Here is a 26,339-nt window from a genome sequence, read left to right as displayed (position 1 = left end):
CATCATTTTGGTTGCTCTTCTCTTCAGTTTGTCCACATCTTTTCTGAAATGTGGTGCCCAGAACTGGACACAATACTTCAGTTGAGGCCTAATCAGCGTGCAGTAGAGAGGAAGAATTACTTCTTGTGTCTTGCTTACAACACTCCTGCTAATACATCCCAGAATGATGTCAGGGAAGGGGGAGAGGAAACAGCACCTGCTCCAAGGGACCCATCCCTCCAGCGGACAGGTGCTGCTAGTGAGGGAAGATTGGCCAGGGGTTAGTGTACTAGCCAGTGATTTGCAGGTCCCTGCTCTGCCACTATCTTTGCAGCATACAATGGAGTTAACAGCACTGCCCTGCCATGCAGGGGTGGTGGGAGGATAACCCCAGTAAAGACCTGTGAGGTGCTCAAGTACTCGAGTAAGAGGGGCCATATAAGTAACTAGCTCTCTACGGTACCAGCGGGAGAGAGCTGGCCGGGCAGCCAGGGCTGAGGAAAAGGTGGAGACGGCGGCCCACAGGGCCAGGGGGATGCCATTAAAAGCAGGCCGCTCGGCACAATAGAGTAGGAGCCCTTGAGGTTTCTAACATCCCCACCCAGCTGGGCTAGGCTCTCCCGGGGCAGGGGCTGGCGGCGTTCACAGCTCTCGGCAGTTGGATTTTAGCAGGCAGGGTTTGCTGCCCTCTCTTTGCACCCAAAAGTTCTTGCTTAAAAGTATTTCTATTTGCGAACCTAGAGAATAAAATGGCGGTACTGGGGTCAGCGCTTGGTGGGGAAGAGACAACCAAAGAGTGATGTAGCTTCTTGTATCTAGCCTGGTGGACTTGCTCTTAAAGTCACAGGATCCAGCCAGGGCAAGGGCTGGTGGGTAAGGCACTAGACTGGGACTCAGGAGAGCTGGGTCCAAGGCCTGGCACAGACACCCTGAGTGACTGTGGGCACTACATGGAGCCAGATTTCCAGAAGTGTTCAGCTCCCATTGATGCCCCTAAGTAAGTGGGCAGTTTCCAAAGAGCTGTATGTGCTGGCTGCTGACCAGTGGAGAACGTGGCCCTTAATCTCTGTGCCCCAGTTCTCCAGCTATAAAATAAGGATGATACTTTCTTCCCCCATTGGTCTGCTTCTCTGCTTAGATTGGAAGCTTGTTGAACCGGGGCTGTCTTTCTGTGAGCATGTGTAGTGTCCAACACCAAGGGGTGCTGCTCTCGGCTGGGGCCTCTCCACCTCACTGCAATGCAAAGAACTAATATTCACTTCCACCCAAGTCAATGGAAATGCTGTCCCCAAAAGACCTGCATGTACAAACTCTGGATATAACCAGCTCAAAAAAGCCAGCGAGAAAAGGCATCGTCCATAAGGAAATAAGAGATCAACTGTTACAAAAGCACAATCAACTCCAACACTTTATTATTTGTAGTTTTCATAATTTACAAGAAGAGAAACATCACACCAGACCAGGGGTGGGCAAACTACAGTCCGCGGGCCACATCCGGCCCGTAGGACCATCCTGCCCAGCCCTTAAGCTCCCAGCCCTTCCCCTACTGTCCTCCCACAACCTCAGCTCGCCTCACCACCAGTGCTCTGGCCCACAGCTCCTGCTGGACAGCGCAGCGGGCTCCGGCTGCTCTGAGCAGTATGGTAGGGGGGTGGCAGGGTTAGATAAGGGGCAGGGGGTTCTGGGGGGCAGTCATGGGACAGGGAGCAGTTGGACGGGGGAGCAGTCAGGGGATGGGATTAGGGGGGTTGGATAGGGGGTGGGGTCCCCAGGTCAGCAGCAGGGGTGTGGATAGGAGTCGGGACAGTGGGGTTGGGGCAGTCAGGGAGCAGGGTGGGTTGGATAGGGGGTGGGGTTCTGGGGGGCAGTTAGGGGCAGGGGGTCCCAGGAGGGGACAGTCAGGGGACAAGGAGCAGGTGGACTTGGAGGTTCTGAGGGGGGCACGAAGTGGGAGGGGTGGGGGCCAGGCTGTTTGGGGAGGCACAGCCTTCCCTACCCGGCCCTCCATACAGTTTTGCAACCTCGATGTGGCCCTCGGGCCAAAGAGTTTGCCCACCCCTGCGCTAGACAAAGACACAGAATTTATTTCATAATAGAATTAACTTTAATCGTTACACAGGGATGCCTAGTTAAAGGGGAGGAAAAGTCTACATCTTAATCAAACCTCCCAGTCCAGAAACCCTCCATCTAGAGGGGGCTGCTCATTACATCACAGATTGACAACTCAGAAGAATACAGAAGTGGAGTAAATAAGGCTTTCCACATCATCTTCCGTGACATGAACACGTGGTTCTGCTCTGTAAAGTCCCTGCATCTTAGCCCCTTCAAACCCAGCTGACATCGGGACAGAAATATTCTCAGCTTGTTCACAAAGCCGAGGAAACCCAGCGCTGAGCACGAGGATGCTGCCTGGCCTTGTGAAAGGGCAGACACTCGCTCACCAATGCGTGAGGCAGTGGCAGAGGGGCGTGAGGACTAGCTCTAGCGTGGGGCAGCTGAAGGAGAGAGCCCAGCATGAGCTCCCCGGAGTTTACCGGGCTTCATTTTACTGGTCAGCAGAGCACCGAGGTGACGTCAGGGACACAAACAGAGCCTCCCAGTGTCACTGTGCAACCCGCTTTTCGGCCCAATAGAATCGAGACCTGGCTTGAGCACAAGCCACAGAATATTGCATCCGTCCCAGCTCATGCAACCCAAAGCGAGCCATCAGCCCTTGCAGCTGCACACCGGACCCATTGGTGCAGATGTCACCGTGCCTCGGTGGATCACAACTGAGAATACCAAATTCAGGACAAACTGCCAAGAAGTAGGGCAGACCCCCCCCCCACACCCACCCAAAACTAGGGTTGCTGGGCGTTCCGGTTGAAAACAGACCCTGGCGGCTCCAGTCAGCAGTGCTGACTGAGCCGCTAAAAGTCCGGTCAGAGGCACAGAGGGGCTAAGGCAGGCTCCCGCCCTGCCCTGGCTCCATGTGGCTCCTGGAAGCGGCCAGCACGTCCGGCTCCTAGGCACAGGGGCCATGGGGCTCTGCACACTGCCCCTGCCCCGAGTGCTGGCTTCGCAGCTCCTTTGGCTGGGAACCGTGGCCAATGGGAACTGCGGGGCAGCACCTGCAGGTGCAGGCAGTGCACAGAGCCACCTAGTCGCCCCTGTGCCAAGGAGCTGGACATGCCAGCTGCTTCCTGGGACCCACCTGAGGTAAGCGCTGCCAGGATAGAGCCTGCACCCTGAACCCCATCCTGCACCTCAACCCCCTCCCCAGATTGGAACCCCTTCCCGCACTCCCAACCCCTCATCCCCAGGCCCACCCCAGAGCCAGCCCCCCCAGCCAGAACCTTCACCCCCTTCTACACCCCAACTCCCTGCCCCCGCCCAGTGAAGGTGAGGGGCAGCAAGCGACAGAGGGAGGGGGGGATTGAGTGAGCGGGTGGCAGGGCCTTGGAGAAAGGGTGGGGCCTTGGGGCACGGGTGTTCAGTTTTGTGCTATTAGAAAGTTGAAAACCCTAACAGGTGGTTATTCTCCCATAAGATATACCAAACCTGCAACAAAAGTAAACTGACTCACAACACTGGACAACAAGAAGTCAGAAATGCAGCGTCCTTAGGTATTCCAGTCCTTGGTTCAACACCCAGACACTAGACTTAATGGTGAGTGGTTATTTAAAACCCATTTCATCAACCACAGGGTTCTTCTGATCCCAAAGGGCCAGCCACATATCCAGGTCAATATAACACTCAGATTTTACCCAATAATCACGCTGTTGCCAATCCTTTAGTATCTAATATCTAAAGGTTTATTTATAAAAAGAAAGAGTGAGAGTTAAAATTGGTTAAAGGAATCAAGTACATACAATAATTGCATATCAATCATTGGATCAGGCTTGAAGCACTGATGGCATAAATTGCTGGCTTGTTAAGTCTCTGATTGCTCCCAAATCAATGGAAGGTCCTCAATCCCTTGGTTAGACTCCTCCCATTATATAAGTCCAGAGATCAAAGCAGGAAAGAGGAACACTGGAGATGCTTCCAGGGCCTTTTATAGCTTCTGCCATGTGGAGGGAAACTCATTGTTCCAAGCAAAGCCCTCAGCACAGTTAGTGGAAAAACACAGGCACAAGATGGAGTCCAGAATCACATGATCTAGTCACATGCCCTTGCCTGTTTCAATGAGTCATAGCAGAGCCATTGCCCATATTCTAGCTAGAAAGTCCATCAGGCAGGAATAAGCTTCTTCCATGGTCTTATGTTTGTTGATGGGCCATCAACTAGAATAGTCCCTTCATCATGTGCTGGCTAGACTGGATGCAAACTACCTTGTGGGTGTTGCTCAGGAGCAAACATATTTGAAATAGAGGTAGTCAATATTCGTAACGTCAGATACAACAATGATACATGCATACAAATACGATAATTATATTCAGCAAATCACAATGTTTCCATTGACACCTTATGTGACATATTTTGTACAAGATTTGTTGCAATTATATAACAGTGGTAGCAACAATCATCTACATGGTCATATTTTACTCATACAACGTCACAGCAGGTTAGAGAGCCAGCTGGAAATACCCAACGGACTTTGCCCAGTTACTGGACTGGAGAACCACAACCAGTCTAACGTAATGCTTTTTTCGCAATGTGATGGAGTTCCTTACAGACTACAGCCTTCCACGCAGGCTACAGATGCTCCTAAATCTACATAGAGCATGCCAGGACACCAACTTCCAGGCACAGCCTGTGGCACAGTGACAGGGTAAAGTGCACTGTTACCCCACAGCATAATTGACCAATGGAACTCACCGCCACAAGATATCACTGAGGCCAAGAGCTTAGCAGGACTCATTATTTAGAGGACTGAATGTTTACATGGATATGAAGAACATCTATAGTTACATTAGAGGGTCAAATAATTATTGGGACATATATAAATCTTCTTGCTTCAGGACCTGAGCCACTGACTGATGGGCCAAAAGAAATCTGATGAGGTTCAACAAGGACAAGTGCAGAGTTCCGCACTTAGGACGGAAGAATCCCATGCACCACTACAGACTAGGGACCGAATGGTTAAGCAGCAGTTCTGCAGAAAAGGACCTAGGGGTTACAGTGGATGAGAAGCTGGATACGAGTCAGCAGTTTGCCCTTGTTGCCAAGAAGGCCAACAGCATATTGGGCTGCATTAGTAGAAGCACTGCCAGCAGATCGAGGGAAGTGATTATTCCCCTCTATTTGGCACTGGTGAGGCCACACCTGGAATATTGCGTCCAGTGTTGCGCCCCCCACTACAGAAAGGATGTGGACAAATTAGAGAGAGACCAGTGAAGAGCAATGAAAATGATTCAGGGGCTGGGGCACATGACTTATGAGGAGATGCTGAGGGAACTGGGGTTATTTAGTCTGCAGAAGAGAAGAGTGTGTGTGTGTGTGTGTGGAGGGGGGGAGGTTGATAGCAGCCTTCAACTACCTGAAGAGGGGTTCCAAAGAGGATGGAGCTCAGCTATTCTCAGTGGTGGCAGATGACAGAACGAGGAGCAGTGGGGGACGTCTAGGGTGGATATTAGGAAACACCTTCACTAGGCGCGTGGTGAAGCCCTGGAATGGGTTACCTGGGAAGGTGGTGGAATCTCCATCCTTAGAGGTTTTTAAGGCCCGGCTTGACAAAGCCCTGGCTGGGATGATTTAGTTGGGGATTGGTCCTGCTTTGAGCAGGGGGTTGGACTAGATACCTCCTGAGGTCTCTTCCAACCCTAATCTTCTATGATTCTATGCAGGGGGCCAGGTAGACACCTCTCCTGGGGGCAGGTAATTCCACCTCAGGACACCAGGGGGTGCCCTGCCTGTTCCTCCGACGAGACAGGTACTGGCTGTAATTAAACAGGACACTTGGCTGGACTTATCCAGGTCTGACCCGGTCCAGGAAAGCTTGCGTAATACCAGTCAGGCACTGGTTAGACTAGCCAAATCCATGGCGTTGTGGTATAAAGAAGAAGCTGTTTCTGAATCAATGTGAATTCCAAAGCACCCAGGGGAGCTGGACGTCCAATTCCCATTGATTTTAACGGGTATCCAACGTCCTCGGCGGCTTTGGGAATCTCTGCCTAACAGGGCAGGTGGAGTGTTCACTGGCTATGAGTAGGGCCCTACCAAATTCACAGCTGTGAAAACCACGTCACATATCGAGAAATCAGGTCTCCCCCGTGAAATCTGGCTACTGTAGGGGGAGGGTCACAGGATGGCAACCCTTACCTCTGCCTTCCGAGATGGGTGCCCAGCCACCAGCCGCTGCTCTCCACTCTCTGGCCGTCTAGCTCTGAAGTACCGCCCTCAGCAGCAGCACAGAAGTGAGGGTGGCACAGTGTGGTGGGAGGGTTTGTTACTTTTTGCAGGGAGCCAGGGCCGGCCTTACAGGTGCATGATGTGGGCAACTGCTAAGGGCGCCATGGTCATTCCCCCCCTCCACACACAGCCAGCCCAACAGCCCTATAAGCCCCAAGTGCTGGGCATGGTGCTGGGGAGGGGCATGGCTGGGGGTGCCCTGGCTGGGGGCTCTTACCTTGTGCTGGGCTCCAGCTGCTAGACCCGGCTGGGCTGGGGAGGGACAGGAGGGACTACTTCTTCCCCTGCACAGCTCGCTGCCGGAGGCTGGGTCAGACCCACCTCTGGGAATCAACCTGGCTGCAGGAAGCTCCGCGGTTGCTGGCTGGGATCCTGGCTCTGAAGGCAGCACCGTCACCAGCAGCAGTGCAGAAGTAAGGGTGGCAATATCGCGTCCCCACTACAGTAGCCTTGTGACTGCTCCCGACCTTCCCCCTTTTAGGTCAGGACCCCCATGGTTACAACCTGGTGAAATTTCAGATTTTAAAAATCCTGTGATCATGAAATTTACCAAAATGGAGCATGAATTTGATAAGGCCCTGGCTACGTGCCTATAGCCGCTTAGCAGTTGGCCCAGCCTGTTCCTAATGCAGAGAGTCGATAACAAATGGAGGTGCTGGCAGCAGGTGCTTGTTGTAAATGGGACACTGTCTGTATTCACACGGCCACTCTGTCCACGCATAGCGCAGGCGGGTGGCAGCGTCCCTGCAGCCAGGGCCGGCCAGCGTCACTGTGTGGGAAGATGCAGACAGCATGGGTGCTGGAAGCCACTGGCACGGCTCCTGCGCCAAGAGCTGGGGCCCGTCAGAGCAGCACACCTGCCGGAAGAAGCACAGACCAGTCACGTGACCTTGCTCTGCAGCACTGGGCGGTAGCTCTTATTTTCTGGCTTGGGCGGTGCATTGCTGCGCTCTGGGGTGGAGATTGCAGGGCTGCTCTGCAGTGCATGTGGTTGCTCAGGGCGCCACGCACCTCCCAGCTCAGCCTCGTCTCCCCCTCGGACAGCAGGGGAACGCAGTTCCCCCCACTTCTACAGCAGGAGAGGCAGCATTTGCTAGATCGCCCCTCTAGCCGTGGACTCTGTCCACTGCAAACTTTTATTTAGACAGCTAGCCAGCATGCGCTGAGAGCTGCCTGCCCCGCTGACATCTGGCCAGCTATTCCAGCAGAGGGCATAGCCCGAGCTGATGGTGCTGGAGGGGTCACGTGCCCCACGGACAGCACTCAGGCTAGCCCAGTAAGAGTGCAGCCCCTCTGTCCTGGGCACTTGCCTTGAGCCATGCTGGGACTGCCCCACTCCCACGCACATGCTCCTCACCTCAAAGATGCGGTTGTGCATTAGAAGCAGCCGGAGTTCCTGGCCATACGTGACGTTAATGAGGCCCCTGGCTCCATCCACCACGACTTTTGTAGGATATGGGCCTTGGAAGACCAGGTCTTTCTCTCCATATGCTACAGCTCGGGCTCCCAGGTGCAGCCGATATGCCACAGTCTGCTTATCCCGGGGGTGAATGCTGCAAAAAAAGGGAAGCACGGGGGAAATGATGGGGAAAGGGCAGGGAGCCACTTCCCAGCAATGCAGCCAAAGGCAGTGGCTCCTGAAACTCCACCTCTGCCAGCAGAGGGTGCCGTGTGGCTCCAGGGTGCCCTCACCCCACCCCAGCAGCAAAGAGCTTCGTCTAACCGCGGGATGAGTCAACGGGACCCTCCAAAGAGCAGCAACTGGCTGGAGAGGTTGGTGGGGGAGCAGGTGCCGAAGGGAGCAGGTCTGCCGTGGGAGGGGGACTGGCTGAGACAGCGGCCAACCCTGGAGGTAAAGAAGTCAGCCGTGGGAGGGGAGGGCACGAAGACAACGGGAGGCAGTCTAGTTCCGGGGGCAGGGAAAAGAACTCCTGGGCAGATCCCCCCACGCACCAAATGGAAAGGGGGCACTCATCTCAAGCCGCCGCTGAGAGCACAAGCTCAAAGAGCCCAGCCTCCCAGAGACCAGGCTACCGAACAAATCCCAGCTCAGCTCCCCACGCTGTTCTGGGGGGCAACAGGCCCCAGGGATCTGGCGCCAGGCTCTGCGGTGCTGTCCGTCGCCCCTCCCATGTACGCTGAGTACACCGACGCTGCATGCACCTGTGTGCCAAACACGCCTGGACCGGCCTCTCCACAAAGCCCTCTGCCCATTCGCGGTGGGCTGGTCGCTGGCTCCGAGCGCCTGCCCCCCGTACCAGTAGCCATTACTGGCTATCACAGCAGTGCACCCAAGCCCGCTGTGCCGCCCGGTACTTGACAGGGCTAGCGACCTGTACATCTCCCCGCCTCACACAGGCGGGGAAGAATTCAGTTGGATGCAGCTGGGGGAAGCACAGCGAATAGATCTGGGAGGCCAGTGACACGGGGGTAGGGAGTGGCCCTGAAGCACTGTGTGTTAGGGGATTTCTTCTCCTCCCCTTTCAGCACTCCCTGTCCTCCTCCTCTCTCCCAGCCCTGCCCCACTCTCCTCCCACACTCCTCCCTGCTTCAGCCCCACCCCTCCTGCGTGCAGAATGGCGCTGGCACCTCCAGGCTAGGTGCTATGGAACGTCCCCTGGGCGCACTGCAGGCTGCTGTGCAGGGAGTGGGCAGTTACCTGCCATAGGGCGAGTGTTCGTCGCACAGATCCACCGCCACGGCCATGAAGGTATTGGCCAGTATCTTGTTGGGCACGTAGCCGTAGTCAGCGGTCTGGTGCCACCGAATGCGGGGGAAACGGTCATCCCACTCCTGGTGGCGGAACGTGGATAGCTGCAAAGACAAGGAGAGCTGGGAAAGAGCTGATCCCCCACTGGGGCCAGAGTCGTCCTGCCAGCCCTGCTTCCCAGTGTCCCACACACCAACCCACCCGAGCAGAGGGCAGCCCAGGAGACCCTGACTTGCACCAGCAGCCCCGTACTAACTCCCCATGTAGAGAGTTGAGCTTCTGCTCCACCCCAGACCATGAGACATGGGGGCCAGGGGATGCCCCAGCCAGGCAGAGCGGGGGTCACCATGGCATAGAGCAGCAGTTCTCAAATCAGGGGTCTGTGGCCCCCTGGGAGGCCCCCAAGCAAGTTTCAGGGGGTCCACCAAGCAGGGCCAGCATTAGACTCACTAGAGCCCAGGGCAGAAAGCCGAATCCCCATCGCCCTGAGCCCTGCCAGCTTAGGCTCAAGCCAAAGCCTGAGCACCTTAGCTTTGCACGGCCCCAGGCAATTGCCTTGCTTGCTACCCCCAGTGCTAGCCCTGGCTTTATACAGGGGCGCTGGAACAATTTGTACAGTGGGGGTGCTGAGAGCCATTGAACCAAATTGTAAACCCTGGATATGATGGAAACCACTTCAAGCCGGGGGTGCAGCTGCACCCCCAGCTCCCCTAGTTCTAGTACCTACGCTTTTATAGGCAGAAAAACAGACGTGGCACAGGTGGGCCAGGGAGTCTTTATAGCATGCTGGTGGGGCCTCAGAAAGAAAAAGGTTGAGACCGCCTGACACAGAGGGTGGCAGGCAGGCAGAGGTGGTGTGGTGGGCTGAGACAGACGGGAGATGACCAGTGGGAAGGGAGCTGGGCAAGGCCCATCGGTGGGACTGTGGGCAGGGCACTAACTCGAAGGTCAGCTGGACTCTCTCACTTCGTCCCCTCACGCCCTTTCCCTCCGCATCCCTGCTGGGCTCAGACCTTCTCCTCAGAGTGCGCTTCTGACACTCCTCCATCCCAGCACTCGCCTCCTTCCTCCCCTTCCCTGCCAGTCCTCTCCCTCCACCCATATGCTCCCTCTTTCCTCCTCCTCCTCCCCAACTCACCTGAAGCCAGGAGAGTCTGGGGGTGAGGCAGGAGGGGACAGAGCAGGGGTGGCGTCTCTTACCCCTTTTCCCTCCCAGTGCGTCAAGAGGGGAAGTGATAGGGTCTGAGATGTGGGGGACCTTGTCTTCCTCCCATCCCCGTTCTGCTGTGAGATAGAGACAGGAGCAGAGGAGCTGGCAGGGCACAGACCCCAGCCAGAATGAAAAGGGGACAGGCAGCAGTGCCTGACTGCGCCCCAGGGGCAAGAAGGGCATATCATCCCTCCAGCATAACTCACAGCTCACTCTCTCCCTACAAGGCCTCTGTGCCAGGATTTGGGGCCTATGCCAAAACCACTCCTGGGTCCATTAGTGTCAAGGAGTCAGCAGGAAAACTCTGATCAAACTGACTCAGCCCAGCCCTCCCTGCCGGTCCAGGGCAGCACCAAAAAACGCTCTGCAGTGAAATGAAAGAAACGAGCAGCAAGCAGGAGCTGGTTCTGAGCAGCGATTACTGTCTCCATGGTACAGTCAGCACCCTGATTACCAATCACCTGGACAAACCCGAAGGGGAAGAGCGGCTGCGTTTGCCCGTCAGACCCGGCGTGGAAGGCCCTGCGCCAGTCCGCGATGAGAGCCGGGAAAGTGCAGTTGTACAGATCCGTGTTCATGAAGGCGTTTGATTCACCTGCAATGAGCACATGGGACAAGTGAAAGCTGGGTCCAGCACCCAATGTGGCATGGCTGGTGCTGTGATATGCTGCCAGACTTACCCTGGTACCAGATAACGCCCGTGAGGGACATGTTGAGGAGCGGGTGGATCATCGCATTCCAGAGTGCAGAGGGCATCTTAGGGCCAGAAAGCAGAGTGGGAAAAAGAAACCTACAACACAAGACAAGCACCGATTGGTGGGAGGCAGCTCATGCCACACAAGGTGACCGGCCGACTCCAGGTGGCATTGATCCCCTATGGTGGGCAATCACTGGACCTGTTCCTCGGGGACTGGATACACAGGACCAAAGGAGGTGAACCATTTGGGATCAGACTGATAGGGCTAAAAGCACTGGGAAAAGACGAGCTCAGCCCGAGGGAGATAAGCTGGAAAAACAGCCTCTAGGGAAGGGGTTAAATGGTCACTAACGAGATGCAGTTACCAACTCCATCTGGGGTTATTCCAGCATGTTCCCGCCCCAGCCCTACCCGTGTCATTGCCCTAGCTGTGTCACACTCCCCCCGGGGCAGAAAGCTGCCAAGCTCTGTACCAACCCACAAGGGAGGCTCTTCAGAGTGGAAAGTCAGGGCTTGAATTACGCCGGCACCGAATGAAATAGGGTTTCAGGCTGGCCCAGCAAGGGCTGAAAGCAGTGGCCAGGGAAGCTTTAGGGGAGTGGGACTGAAGGAGGTGGTGGCTGCAAGTACAATGGGGTGGGGAGGAAGAGGAGGTTAAGGGCAAGGTGGGGTGGAGGAGCTGGAAGCCATGGGCACATGGGGGCAGTAGCTGGAAGCTCTGGGCTCTGGAGAGGGGTGTGGTGGGGGCAGTTCATTCAGATGGAATGGGTACGGAATGGGTACTGAAGTGGGAAGGCATATACTTAGGGCCCTACCAAATTCAAATTCACAGTCCATTTTGGTCAATTTCATGGCCAGGGTTTTTTTTCAATTAGTCAATTTCACAGTTTCAGATGTTTACATCGGAAATTTCATGGTGGTGTAACTGTGGGGGTCCTGACCCAAAAGGTGGTCATGGGATTGCCACCCTCTCTTCTGCCCTGTGGCTGGCAGGCACACTGCTTTCCGATTTGAGCAGCCAGAGAGGAAGGCTGCTGGCCAGGCACCCAGTTCTAAAGTCAGCACCACCACCAGCAGCAATGCTGAAGTGAGGGTCGCAGGCTACGGGGAAGGGGTGGGCTACCATATGTCATAGAATCATAGACTATCAGGGTTGGAAGGGACCTCAGGAGGTCATCTAATCCAACCCCCTGCTCAAAGCAGGACCAACCCCAACTAAATCATCCCAGCCAGGGCTTTGTCAGGCTTCTCGTCCACTGTAGTCCCCAGGTCCGTTTCTGTCCAGTTTTCCCGGCAGTCTCCCGCCCCAGTGGGAGGCTTCTTGCAGCTGGGGGAGGTTCCTGGAGATGGGTCTGACCTGTCCTGGGAGTGGCCCCCGCAAGGGAGGAGGAAGTCTGTTCCTTGTCCTTCCCCATCCCCAGCCAGGACTAGCAGCTGGAGCCTGTGCAGGGTAGGAGCCCACAGCTGGGTGCCAGATTTCATGGGGGAGATCAGATTTCACGGTCCATGACGTGTTTTTCACAGCCCTGAATTTGCTCTCAATGTCCTCACCGTCTGGCGTCACCTGTGAGCCCGCACTCCTGCAGCACCCTTCCTGAGGACCAGGCCTCAATGCAGGTCCCTCCCCAGGAGGACTGCACCAAGCCTATGGGGTACCGGAGCGTCTCATATAAGTGACGGCCAAACAGCCAACACACAGCTGAGAAGTAGCTGAAGTTCCCGTGACCCAAGTTTTCTGTTCAGGAAAAAGAGAATCGAGAGGCAAACATCAGAAAACTGCAGGCGATGCAAATGTCAGGGGGAGCTGCCAGAGGCAGAGGTGCAAGTGCCAGACAGCTGCAGCGGCACAGGAGCTAGCAAACAGAGCTGTAAACAGGGGAGTTTGAGTGGGAGTTTGGGGTTTGCTTTTAATGGGGGGGGGTGGTCTTTTGGTGTGGCTTGTGTTTCCCAGATTAACAGGACGTAGGTGGGAAGGCGATGACAGATACGGAGGCAGCTGTGGGAGTAACTCCTGTAGTGGAAGACACATTGAGGATGACTGGATGTGGAAGCTGTGGTATGTACATGATCCTGGAGCGGGGACCTGGTAAGAGTTTTTTCTGCATGAAATGCCGTCTGATAGAGCTGATGGAGGAAAAGATCCGAGGTTTAGAAATGCAGGTGGAAAGTCTGGTTGAGTTTAGGAAGGGGTTTGAGCAGATGATGGAGCAAAGATATGAGGTATCTGAAGGGAAAAGCTCAGACTCAGATGGAAGCAGGGCTGGGGAATTTTGAGGGGAGACTGGGTGAGGAAAGTGGTCAGTGGAAGCATGTGACTAAAAAGGACCAGGCAGAGGAAAAGATGGGCTAGTGAAGGAGAAATAGAGCTTAGGAACAGGTTTGCAGAGTTGGAGAATGAAGAAGGGGCTCAGCAGGTACTTGTTGAAGGTGGAAGGGCAAGGAAGAAGAGAAGAGAGGCTAGTCCTATAGGAAAAGGGGAAGAGTCAAGGGAAACTACACCAAATATGAGCCCCAGGAGGATACAGGATGGGTTGAAGAGGATTATAAGGGAAAATAGGAATGGAAAGAACTTGCAGCCAGAGGGAACAGGGGAGAGACTGGAGAATAGCACCGTCACCAGGAAAAGGCAGGTCTATGTGATCGGGGACTCTTTATTGAGAAGAATAGACAGGCCTGTAACTAGAGCTGATCCAGAGAATAGAAGGGTGTGCTGTCTTCCAGGTGCTAAGATACGGGATGTGGACCTGAGGTTGAAAAGGATCCTAAAGGGAGCGGGAAAGAATCCCCTAATTATCCTTCATGTGGGAACAAATGATACGGCTAGATTCTCGCTGGAAAGTATTAAGGGAGACTGTGCTAGGCTGGGAAAGACGCGAAAGGAAATTGAGGCTCAGGTGATCTTTAGTGGGATCCTTCCTGTTCCTAGAGAAGGGCAACAAAGGTGTGACAAGATTATGACTGTCAACAGATGGCTTAGGCAGTGGTGCTATAAGGAGGGCTTTGGGATGTATGGCCACTGGGAGGCATTCATGGAGAGAGGACAGTTCTCTCGGGATGGACTTCATCTGAGTAGGGAAGGAAATAGACTTCTAGGATCAAGGCTGGCACAACTGATAAAGAGAGCTTTAAATTAGGAATTTGGGGGAGATGGTTGGGAGATGTCCAGGTAATCTCCACACCAGATTTTAGCATTGAGAGGGAAGAAGACGAAGTAAGAAAGGATACAGCCGTGGGTAGGAGAATGTATATAAGGAGCGAGGGCGGTGTGGATACTAGTCTAATAGGTTATACTGGCTGTAGAATGACTGTGCCTAATAGGATACAAAATGTGAGCGAGGCCAAACAGCAAAAATTAAGATGTTTGTACACCAATGCGAGGAGCCTAGGTAACAAAATGGAAGAACTAGAGCTACTGGTGCAGGAAATGAAACCAGATATTATAGGGATAACAGAAACATGGTGGAATAGTAGTCATGACTGGACTACAGGTATTGAAGGGTATGTGCTCTTTAGGAAAGACAGCAACAAAGGTAAAGGTGGTGGAGTAGCATTGTATATCAATGATGAGGTAGAATGTAAAGAAATAAGAAGCGATGCAATGGATAAGACGGAGTCCGTGTGGGCAAAAATTACATTGGGGAAGATAACTAGTAAAGCCTCTCCTACAATAGTGCTTGGGGTGTGCTATAGACCTCCGGGATCTAATTTGGATATGGATAGAGCCCTTTTTAATGTTTTTAATCAAGTAAATACTAATGGAAACTGCGTGATCATGGGAGATTTTAACTTCCCAGATATAGACTGGAGGACCAGTGCTAGTAATAATAATAGGGCTCAGATTTTCCTAGATGCGATAGCTGATGGATTCCTTCATCAAGTAGTTGCTGAACCGACTAGAGGGGATGCCATTTTAGATTTAATTTTGGTGAGTAGCGAGGACCTCATAGAAGAAATGATTGTAAGGGACAATGTTGGCTCAAGTGATCATGAGCTAATTCAGTTCAAACTGAACGGAAGGATTAACAAAAATAAATCTGCAACTAGAGTTTTTGATTTCAAAAAGGCTGACTTTCAAAAATTAAGGAAATTAGTTAGGGAAGTGGATTGGACTGAAGAACTTATGGATCTAAAGGTAGAGGAGGCCTGGGATTACTTTAAATCAAAGCTGCAGAAGCTATCGGAAGCCTGTATCCCAAGAAAGGGGAAAAAAATCATAGGAAGGAGTTGTAGACCAAGCTGGATGAGCAAGCATCTTAGAGAGGTGATTAAGAAGAAGCAGAAAGCATACAGGGAGTGGAAGATGGGAGGGATCAGCAAGGAAAGCTACCTTATTGAGGTCAGAACATGTAGGGATAAAGTGAGACAGGCTAAAAGTCGAGTAGAGTTGGACCTTGCAAAGGGAATTAAAACCAATAGTAAAAGGTTCTATAGCCATATAAATAAGAAGAAAACTAAGAAAGAAGAAGTGGGGCCGCTAAACACTGAGGATGGAGTGGAGGTTAAAGATAATCTAGGCATGGCCCAATATCTAAACAAATACTTTGCCTCAGTCTTTAATAAGGCTAAAGAGGATATTAGGGATAATGGTAGCATGACAAATGGGAATGAGGATATGGAGTTAGATATTACAATATCTGAGGTAGAAGCGCTTAATGGGACTAAATCGGGGGGCCCAGATAATCTTCATCTAAGAATATTAAAGGAATTGGCACCTGAAATTGCAAGCCCATTAGCAAGAATTTTTAATGAATCTGTAAACTCCGGAGTAGTACCGAATGATTGGAGAATTGCTAATATAGTTCCTATTTTTAAGAAAGGAAAAAAAAGTGATCCGGGTAACTACAGGTCAGTTAGTTTGACATCTGTAGTATGCAAGGTCCTGGAAAAAATTTTGAAGGAGAAATTACACTGGACATTGAAGTCAATGGTAAATGGGACAAAATACAACATGGTTTTACAAAAGGTAGATCGTGCCAAACCAACCTAATCTCCTTTTTTGAAAAAGGAGCAGATTTTTTAGATAAAGGAAACGCAGTGGATCTAATTTACCTAGATTTCAGTAAGGCATTTGATACCGTGCCACATGGGGAATTATTAGTTAAATTGGAGAAGATGGGGATCAATATGAACATCAAAAGGTGGATAAGGAATTGGTTAAAGGGGAGACTACAATGGGTCCTACTGAAAAGCGAACTGTCAGGCTGGAGGGAGGTTACCAGTGGAGTTCCTCAGGGATCGGTTTTGGGACCAATCTTATTTAATCTTTTTATTACTGACCTTGGCACAAAAAGTGGGAGTGTGCTAATAAAGTTTGCAGATGATACAAAGCTGGGAGGTATTGCCAATTCAGAGAAGGATCGGGATATTATACAGAAGGATCTGGATGACCTTGTAAACTGGAGTAATAGTAATAGGATGAAATTTAATAGCGAGAAGTGTAAGGTTATGCATTTAGGGATTAATAACAAGAATTTTAGTTATAAGTTGGGGACGCATCAATTAGAAGTAACGGAAGAGGAGAAGGACCTTGGAGTACTGGTTGATCATAGGATGACTATGAGCTGCCAATGTGATATGGCTGTGAAAAAAGCTAATGCGGTTTTGGGATGCATCAGGAGAGGCATTTCCAGTAGGGATAAGGAGGTTTTAGTACTATTATACAAGGCACTGGTGAGACCTCACCTGGAATACTGTGTGCAGTTCTGGTCTCCCATGTTTAAAAAAGATGAATTCAAACTGGAGCAGGTACAGAGAAGGGCTACTAGGATGATCTGAGGAATGGAAAACTTGTCTTATGAAAGGAGACTTGAGGAGCTTGGCTTGTTTAGCCTAACTAAAAGAAGGTTGAGGGGAGATATGATTGCTCTCTATAAATATATCAGAGGGATAAATACAGGAGAGGGAGAGGAATTATTTAAGCTCAGCACCAATGTGGAGACAAGAACAAATGGGTATAAACTGGCCACCAGGAAGTTTAGACTTGAAATTAGACGAAGGTTTCTAACCATCAGAGGAGTGAAGTTTTGGAATAGCCTTCCAAGGGAAGCAGTGGGGGCAAAAGATTTATCTGGTTTTAAGATTCTAACTCGATAAGTTTATGGAGGAGATGGTATGATGGGATAATGGGATTTTGGTAAGTAATTGATCTTTAAATATTCAGGGTAAATAGGACTAATCCCCTGAGATGGGATATTAGATGGATGGGATCTGAGTTACCCAGGAAAGAATTTTCTGTAGTATCTGGCTGGTGAATCTTGCCCATATGCTCAGGGTTTAGCTGATCACCATATTTGGGGTTGGGAAGGAATTTTCCTCCAGGGCAGATTGGAGATGCCCTGGAGGTTTTTCGCCTTCCTCTGTAGCATGGGGCACGAGTCACTTGAGGGAGGATTCTCTGCTCCTTGAAGTCTTTAAACCACAATTTGAGGACTTCAATAGCTCAGACATAGGTGAGGTTTTTCGTAGGAGTGGGTGGGTGAGATTCTGTGGCCTGCGCTGTGCAGGAGGTCGGACTAGATGATCAGAATGGTCCCTTCTGACCTTAATATCTATGAATCTATAAGTGCTGGGGGTCACACCCCCGCCGGGGAAATCCACCCTGTGGGAGGGCCAGTGCAAGGAGAGAATCTATCTGGCCAGTGTCCTGTCTGATCCAGAGGAGCAGTTCCAAGGGGAGGGGAAGTGTTAGGCTGAATATCAGGGAAGCCTTCCAGAAATGGGCATCACCTCTCAAGAGACAGGAGAGATTCCCGTTAGAAGTAGACACTGTAAAACATGCTGGAAAGAACAGAGTGCATTGATCCCAAGAGCTGCCTGGAGAGGACATTGCTTCTCCCTACACTGGCTTCCCACGCATTTCAAGGTCTCGGTCCTTATCTTCAAGGCACGCAATGGTTGAGGCCCAGCGTATCTAAGAGCCCCCAAGTCCAGGTGAAGGTGTGGTTGACAACTCCATTCCTCAGGCACAATAGAACTTTCTAGCACCATGGTAAAGCTGGTCTGTGCAGGAGACAGAGCTTTCTCGGGGGCTGGGTCCAGACTCTGGCCTGAACTCCCTCAGGACCATCACAAACCTCCCCATATTCCACTCCAAGGGCCAGGTACATTCTCCAACCAGTCATTGCTAAGACACAGAGCAGCATGGCCATGTACAAACAACAACAAAACCACTCCCAAAGCAAACAGCTGCACTGCATGCATAATTCTGCCCTGGGAGAGGATGAGAGAAAGAATCAACTGCTCATGACTGATACTAAATGCACAACTGAAAGGCGCTCAGATATTTGTGAGGGTGGGAGAAGAACCTAAAGTAGGGTGACCAGATAGCAAGTGTGAAAAATTGGGAAAGGGGTGGGGAATAATAGACACCTATATAAGACAATGCCCCAAATATCAAGACTGTCCCTATAAAATCTGGACATCTGAACATCCCTAAACAAGTATTCTAGAAATCAGAGCTGGAAGAGAACACCTACAGGATTTTAAATTTATACATAGGGTTTGCTCTCTTTTGCTTCTTTATGCTGGATGAAGAAGGCCTGAAAAGGTTCTTTCTGCTTCTTTTTTTTACCTTAGCTACACCTGGAAGGTGGCATCTGGTCTCGCCTGGTTAAACAACAGGGTTCTTGAAAGTCTCAGAGAACGTGTGTTGCCCTTCTTGCCTCTACAGTAGACTTTGGAGTTAAACAGGCTCTTTTTAAGGGGGATTTGTACAGACCCACTCTGTACTCACCAGCTGTCGGTACAGACCACTCCAAGTCAATCTTAGCCAGGTCCTGCAATTCCACTTCAGACTGAATAAGAGAGGCCGTGAACACACGGATATATGGATAGAGAGATGCCTCGGACAGCTCCTTACTGGCATTGATTATCTAGGAAACAGGCAGGGCGGTGAATCATCATGGCCTTTCCCACAGCAGTCCTGGCTGCTAACTGTGCGGTTAACATACAGTCTGCAGAGCTGAAACCCTGCAGCTCCCAGTGACAAATACTCCGGAGGGTGAGGTCACTTAGGAGTGCAAGAGGCTGGGAAGTTGTGGAAGCTCCAGCCAGCATGGGAGAGATTTAAAACTAGACTGGACAAAACACTAGGAAAACTGAACTGGATTTCTATGATTCCTTGTAGCTCACTTAGCAAGCTTAATGCCTGACACTGACAGATCAAAAGGGAACAACTTTCTTTTCCTTTGGAGGTAGTTACCAGGCCTGTCCCAACCCCTGCAAAGGCTGATGCCTCATTGCATACTGGAGGACTGGAGATTACCTGGGAAACTGTCATCTCCATGTTACTTTGCCCACTGCAAAGCCAGACGTCTCCAAAGTAGATATCCCGCAGCGTCAGATTCTTTGGCTCTTCCCTAGAATGCTGCTCTGCCATCACACTATAAGGGCCACCATGATCCATAGGAGCCAGTACAACCTTCCAGGTCTCCGAGTGCTCTGAAACACGAAGCAAAGGACCCTGACTTGATAGCAGCAAGCACAGATCCCTGATTGGTATCAATCCAGCGAAACAAACAGAGATTTTTATTAAATGAAAAGGGACATTTCATATTATGGTGCTTTAATAGGGCTAATTTTAAAAAGCTGAAAACAATTATGAGCCAAAGCAGCTGGGAGGAAGAATTTAATTAGAAAAATATGTGCAATAAATTAGGAATCATTTAAGAACATCTTACTCGATGCCTCAAAAGCCACAATCCCACATGTGAGGAAGAAGGCTGGGCCCATTAAAAAACCAAACAGGTTTAGAGTGGAAGTGAAGACAACTATAAAAACTAAAAAAATAATATATAACAAATAGAAGAAAGGTGAAGTTGAAAATAATGAATATAAATCAGAAGTTAGGAATTGCAGAAAATTGATAAGGGAAGCAAATGGATACAAGGAGACATCTATGGCCAGCAGAGTCAAGGAGAAAAAGAAGGAGTTTTTAAAACGTATTGGGAACAAAAAAAAATCCTGACAATGGTATTGGTCCATTACTAGATGGAAATGGCAGAATTATCAATGACAATGCTGGAAAGACAGAAGTGGTCAATAAATATTTCTTTTCTGTATTTGGGATGGAAAACAGATGATATAATCTAGGGCTGTTCAGCTAATCACTAAGACGAACAAGTTTGTTTACATTGATAATGCTGCCCTCTTCTTGTTTACAATTTCACCTGAAAATGAGAACAGGCGTTCGCGTGGCACTTCTGTAGCCGGCACCACAAGGTCTTTACATGCCAGATACACTAAATATTCATATGCCCCTTCGTGCTTTGGCCAACATTCCAGAGGACTTGCTTCCATGCCGATAATGCTCGTTAAAAAAATAACGTATTAATTAAATTGTGACTGAACTCCGGGGAGAATTGTATGTCTCCTGCTCTGTTTTACCCACGTTCTGCCATGTATTTCGTATTATAGCAATCTTGGATGATGACCGAGAACACGTTGTTCGTTTTAAGAACACTTTCACCGCAGATTTGACAAAACACAAAGACGGTACCAATGTGAGATTTCTAAAGATAGCTTCAGCGCTCGACCCAAGGTTTAAGAATCAGAAGTGCCTTCCAAAATCGGAGAGGGACGAGGTGTGGAGCATGCTGTGACGGGGTGTACCAGCCCCGCATGGGGCTGCCAAGGGCGGACCAATCATTGTGGGCCCAGGAGGCCACGCCCCCTTTTCCCTGACGCACATGCTCCAAGTGGAGAACTCAGATAAAAGAAGGCAGGCCAGGCCAGTCAAGGGGAGACGGGGGCGAAGGAGGAAGGGAGTACACTGCTGGCTCCTGCAGAGGTACCTGCAGCGCCCCTGGCAGTGAAGCCTGGGGACCGGGAATACCAACCAGACGAACTGCCAGCTGAGGAGACCGCTGTGGGAGCTGAGCCACTGCCCGTGGAGGACGTTGCCTAAACTATGCCCCAGCCCCGAGAGGTGTGAGACCTATAGACTGATTGTTCGCTTGCCTCACCCCGCCCCGGGGTTGCAGACTGCTTGCTGCTTCGCCCTGCCCAGGGGGCAAATTCCACAGACTGTTTGATTTTTTAGCGGCTCAGAATCCAAGGATTACCCGTTTAGGTGATCCCGTGTGGGGGGCCGGGCCACAATTGACAGAAATCACCCACAGGGAAGCCCACGACCGAGAGGCGGAGTGGGCCACCCCCATACTGGACTGACAGGGTATAAAGAGCTTCTACATCCTGCTTTGGATCATTATCGAGCAGAACCTGTCATCAGCATGGTTGTCACCAGCATCACCTCTGGAATGGTGGGTTGAAATATGAAGGGACATATGAATCTTTAGCACACCTGGCACGTAAATATCTTGCAATGCCAGCTATAACAGTGCCATGTGAAAGCCTGTTCTCACTTTCAGGTGACATCGTAAACAAGACACGGGCAGCATTATTTCCTGCAAATGTAAACAAACTTGTTTGTCTGAGCGATTGGCTAAACAAGAAGTAGGACTGAGCGGACATGTAGACTCTAAAGTTTTACGATGTTTTATTTATTAATGGTTATTTTTTGTACAGTAAGTTCAACTTTCATGATGAAGAGATTGCACTACAGTATTTGTATGAGGTGAATTGAAAAATACTATTTTTTTTGTTTTTTACAGCACAAATATTTGTAATAAAAAATAAATATAAAGTGAGCTCTGCACACTTTGTATTCTGTGTTGTAATTGAAATCAATATATTTGAACATGTAGAAAACATCCAAAAATATTTAAATAAATAGTATTCTATTATTAACAGTGCAATTAATCACAATTAATTTTTTAATCGCTTGACAGCCCTAATATAATCTCATCATATGATAATGATAGCATGCTCCATTTCACTAGTATCTCTGGAGGATATTAAACAGACGCTACTACAGTTAGATATTTTAAAATCAGTAGGTGCAGATAACCTACTTCCAAAAGTTTTAAAAGAGCTGGCTGAGCAGCAGACTGGACCATTGATGTTGATTTTTAATTAATTAGTCTTGGAGCACTGGGGAACTTCCAGAAGACTAGCAGAAAGCTAATGTGCCAATTTTTAAAAAGGGTAAACGGGTTGACCTAGGTAATTGTAGGCCTGTCAGCCTGACATTGATCTCAGTCAAGATAATGGATTAATAAACTATCGGAAGGTAATGTAATTAATGCAAATCAACATGGGTTTAAGGAAAATAGATCTGGTCAAACAAATTTGATTTTTTTAATGAGATTACATGTTTAGTTGATCAAGGTAATAGCATTGATGTAATATACTTAGACTTCTGCAAGGCATTTGACTTGGTACAAAACGACATTTTGATTAAAAAAGTAGAACGATATAAAATTAACATGGCACACATTAAATGGATTTAAAACTGGCTGATGGGTCTCAAAGTGTAACTGTAAACAGAGAATCATCACCACACATGTGCGCTCCAGACAATTGTCAGTTATTGCAGAAAGCAAACAGGCACTTGGGAAGTTGGGACTAGAACATGCCTCCTTCAATTCCTTGTACCACTTGAGTTACTGGAGAAGCCCTCTAACTAGTACAGCTCCCTATCCTCTCTGAAGGTCAGATGGCAGCAACACAGAGAAGCCAACAAATCATAGAGGACACAGGGTTCGGTGCCACATTCCCCCACTGCCTGGGAGCTCGTCTGTAGGACATCCACTTGGTTGGGGAAGTGGATAGGTGCTACTGTTTGAGGATGTTTCCTGGCCCTCATCAGAGGCAGGGAGTGGGAGCTGAGAGGCCCGGGAAGCTGTGTAGTCATGGGGTAGTGCAAAGCAGTAGGAATCTGAGATTTATTTTATTACCTTCAACTTGTGCCATTTTCTTCATTATTACTTTGCTGCCTTTGGAAAGAGACAGGGTAACATTAGCGCCAGCTTCCCCGTAGCCCCATACCACTGCGCCAGCTGGTTTCTTCTGTAATACCATGTGGTCATCATAATAGGATGCAAAGCGAAACGTCACACCTAGGATCCACAAAAATGTCATGATCGTCCTGTCAATATTTTAGTCCTCATAGAAATGCCAAACCCCTTCTCCTCTACAGGGTATGCACTGGGAGGTAGGTAGGTAACTGTTAGGAATTTCTGTCTATAGCTTTCATTTTGTGAGACAGAGTTAATGAAGCATATTATGGGGAAACAAACACACAGTGCTCTCCCATGACAATTTTTTTTCCTTTTGTTCTTTCTTACTTTAGAAAAAGGGAAAAAACAGAATAAGTCTTGAGATGGCAGCACACAGTGGCTATTGATTTTGTTGTGACACCTACTATATTGATGTTGAGATAATACAGCATGTTTGAGCCAAAAATCCTTCAAATAAAGCAAACAAACCAACAAAAATTGATCATCTTCTGACAGCATAAACTGCTAATAAATACATATTATTATATACTGTCTTGCAAGAGGCTCAAATATCAGCATGATACAAATACCAAGACAGATAAGGAGAAATAGGAAAAACATTGTGTACTCTAAGCTACTCTGTTAAAAAGCCACATGTCAATTGTAAACACTGCTTCTAGCATGTAACAATTAAATGAGCAAGATATTGAGGAGGATAAATAGGTCCATGAGTTGGGAACTGAACATCTTTAATTGCTGGAGTCATCAAAAGTTAATTCCACAGAATTGGAAAAAAAAAAATTCTTTCTCCACTGATCCAGTACTCGAAGAAATCACAATATTGTACCAATGCTGTAAATATGGTGATGGTCGAAATCTAATAAATAATTGGGACCAATTTGTGATAATAGTCATAGTAGTTCAGATGCGTATTACCAGGACCCTGTTTATTCGGCTCCCGTTGAATTTAGCACAGAATTCACACTCTGCCCATCAGTCACGGAATCTGCCATTTCTAGAAACTGAACTTCCATATAAAAATAATTGTGTTTCTCTTTTTCTCGTGATTGTGATGATAACCCTGAAAACATGAACCGCATGTAACCAATGCCATGCTGTCTTCCAGAATCTGCAGCTGGGACTCTGAGAAGTATAACCAGCCGCATCTTTCAACGGAATGTTAACTCTAGAATCCTCAAACTGACCATCTAAAATTTCAATATCTAGATAATGTATTTACCGCACGATCCCAATCCACCTCCCTTAGCATCCCAGGGGTCCAAAGCCCTAGATGGCCACACATCTAAGTACTACCCGCTTACTTCCACGATGAGCCTATTGGCCCACACAAGAATCTGTGCATACTGCCAACTGAAAATACAGAAACAGCATAAAACAAATGGAATTTAATAGCACAGAGGAGATTGCGTTAATGGGATTAGTCACTTTCATAATTAATTCGACAACAACCCTTCATTTTTCATTTAAATGAAACTACCCTTATTTCCAGTTTGCCACACCAAAGCCCTGCATAATTCAGAGCAACAGAAGTAAACAGACTCTTAAAAGGAAAACAAGAAAAACAAAACAAGTCTGAAGGAAAAAGAGTTACTGAAGGAGCAACACATGAGGGTCTAGCAGGATGAAGGGAGAATGGGAAGAAGGGGGAAATCCACAGGAACAGACAGGGGCATTTACAGAAATTTTGCCTCCTATAAAATTTTGTCTCATTTAATGAGGGAAGCAAACCCAAAACAAACCAACCAAACAAAAAAAGCTGAAAATGGTGAGGAAGGAAGGGGCAGAGGGGTCCCCAAATCTGACCTCTCAGGGGTATTCTACATGCTAACTTTTCTTCTTTTTAAATTGAGACACAAGACCCCATCCAGAAGGCTTCCAAAGGGGCGCAATATCTCAGTGAGATTTTTATTGCAACCGCAGAAGCCTAACCCGCTTGCCTCTCTCAGGTGTTCCCCGGAAGCAGGAAAGTCTGGATAGAGAGAAGGAAAGTTCTCGCCGCTGGGCCCCTCTGATTTGTCACTAAAAAATCAGTTTTACTTCTCATGTTCTCTCGCTTTCCAGGCAACGCTTTTCATGCACAGGATATGACTCATGGGAAGGGAAGGGAAGTCCCCTCTCCTCCCTTTAACCCCTCACCTTCTGCAGAAGCCAGTGGAAGCACAAGCAGCAACCAAGCAGCCATTTCCTCTCCAAGGTGTCAGGGGACAGCTGCCAAGAAGTCAAATCACATGGTTAGGCCAGGTTTCAGAGTAGCAGCCGTGTCAGTCTGTATCCGCAAAAAGAAAAGGAGGACTTGTGGCCCCTTAGAGACTAAGAAATTTATTTGAGCGTAAGCTTTCGTGAGCTCACTTCATCGGATGCACGGTTAGGCCAGAATTCTCGAGGGAGTTTTAAAGAGACAAGCTTCCTCCTCCTGTCACCGAGTCGAAAGGAGGCCAGAGGGGAATGTTAGCAGGATTGGGGGGGGGACGTGTTGGACACCAGGGGACATAAGCCGGTGACAGCGATAGCGTGGAATCGGGGGCAAGTGTCTAGCACAGGCACAGCCCTTTCTTACCAGAGCCCCCAGGTGAACAGGGGCAGGTCACACCCCTCACAGCGCCAAAGCCAAGGGGGTGGAGGTGAGTTTAGAGTAAAAATCTCCCCAAGGCCAGGGGCTTGGCGCAGAGCCGCTGCGGAGCCTCTTTCGCGCCACGAATGAGCTTGGCCACCAGCCATCGCACATTAGACTCCTCCGCAGGGGCTCTCGCCGGCAGCGGCCCCTGTGTCACCCCACCAGGCCCCGGGGGCCCTCAGCCCTATGGCTACAGAGCGGCCCAGCCAGCTGTCAGCCCCGGGGGTGACTAGCCCCTCCAAGCAGCCGGGCCGGACCCGCCCTACTTCTGACGCCAGCACAGGGCCCACAGAGCCAGGCGAGGCCTAGGGTTGCCAGCCTCCAGGATTGCCCTGGAGTCTCCAGGAAGGAAAGGTGACTCTTTAATTAAAAGACTGTCCCGCCATGAACTCTGCAGGAACCACCCAACCAAACCTGCCACCCGAGCGAGCTGCCGGCAGCCCAGGGAGGCTCAGCCCGAGGGGCGCAGCTCGGGCCTCCCGCCTGCCAACGCTCCCGTGGCGGGGGCGCGCCAGGGCCCGCGGGAGGGAGCCGAGCTGGGGGCGGGGGCGGGCGGCTCGTGCCCGCGGGAGGGGGCGGGGGCGGGGCGGGCGGCTCGTGCCCGCGGGGGCGGGGCGGGCGGCTCGTGCCCGCGGGAGGGGGCGGGGGCGGGGGCGGGCGGCTCGTGCCCGCGGGAGGGAGCCGAGCTGGGGGCGGGGGCGGGCGGCTCGTGCCCGCGGGAGGGAGCGGGGGCGGGGCGGGCGGCTCGTGCCCGCGGGAGGGGGCGGGGGCGGGGGCGGGCGGCTCGTGCCCGCGGGAGGGAGCCGAGCTGGGGGCGGGGCGGGCGGCTCGTGCCCGCGGGAGGGAGCGGGGGCGGGGCGGGCGGCTCGTGCCCGCGGGAGGGGGCGGGGGCGGGGGCGGGCGGCTCGTGCCCGCGGGAGGGAGCCGAGCTGGGGGCG

At 50.5% G+C, this 26,339-nt stretch overlaps 1 protein-coding gene across 4 annotated transcripts; it reads right to left on the bottom strand.

The window, feature by feature from the left end:
• Positions 1-3,750: 3,750 nt before the first annotated feature.
• On the bottom strand, positions 3,751-25,914 carry SIAE (sialic acid acetylesterase). 4 transcript variants are annotated; one of them, XM_038380722.2, is made up of 11 exons: positions 25,345-25,914; positions 24,924-25,053; positions 22,725-22,886; positions 19,193-19,368; positions 18,662-18,800; positions 12,481-12,664; positions 10,913-11,022; positions 10,694-10,827; positions 8,972-9,126; positions 7,670-7,865; positions 3,751-7,169 (listed from the first exon to the last, which is right to left on the bottom strand). In XM_038380722.2, exons 2-11 carry the CDS (start codon positions 24,967-24,969, stop codon positions 6,936-6,938), a joined length of 1,536 nt encoding a protein of 511 aa, XP_038236650.1. In that variant the 5' UTR covers positions 24,970-25,053; positions 25,345-25,914; the 3' UTR covers positions 3,751-6,935. The 4 variants fall into 4 exon arrangements, with proteins under 4 accessions (XP_038236650.1, XP_038236654.1, XP_038236655.1 ...); XM_038380726.2 differs by having other exon boundaries at positions 24,924-24,995; XM_038380727.2 differs by having other exon boundaries at positions 24,924-24,995; positions 25,816-25,861.
• Positions 25,915-26,339: the final 425 nt, after the last annotated feature.

The sequence above is a fragment of the Dermochelys coriacea genome, chromosome 22 (genome assembly GCF_009764565.3).
Source record: "Dermochelys coriacea isolate rDerCor1 chromosome 22, rDerCor1.pri.v4, whole genome shotgun sequence".
In the NCBI taxonomy this organism is placed as follows: Eukaryota; Metazoa; Chordata; order Testudines; family Dermochelyidae; genus Dermochelys; species Dermochelys coriacea.
Note: the sequence above shows the minus strand (reverse complement) of the source record. Positions and strands in the feature narration are given on the sequence as shown.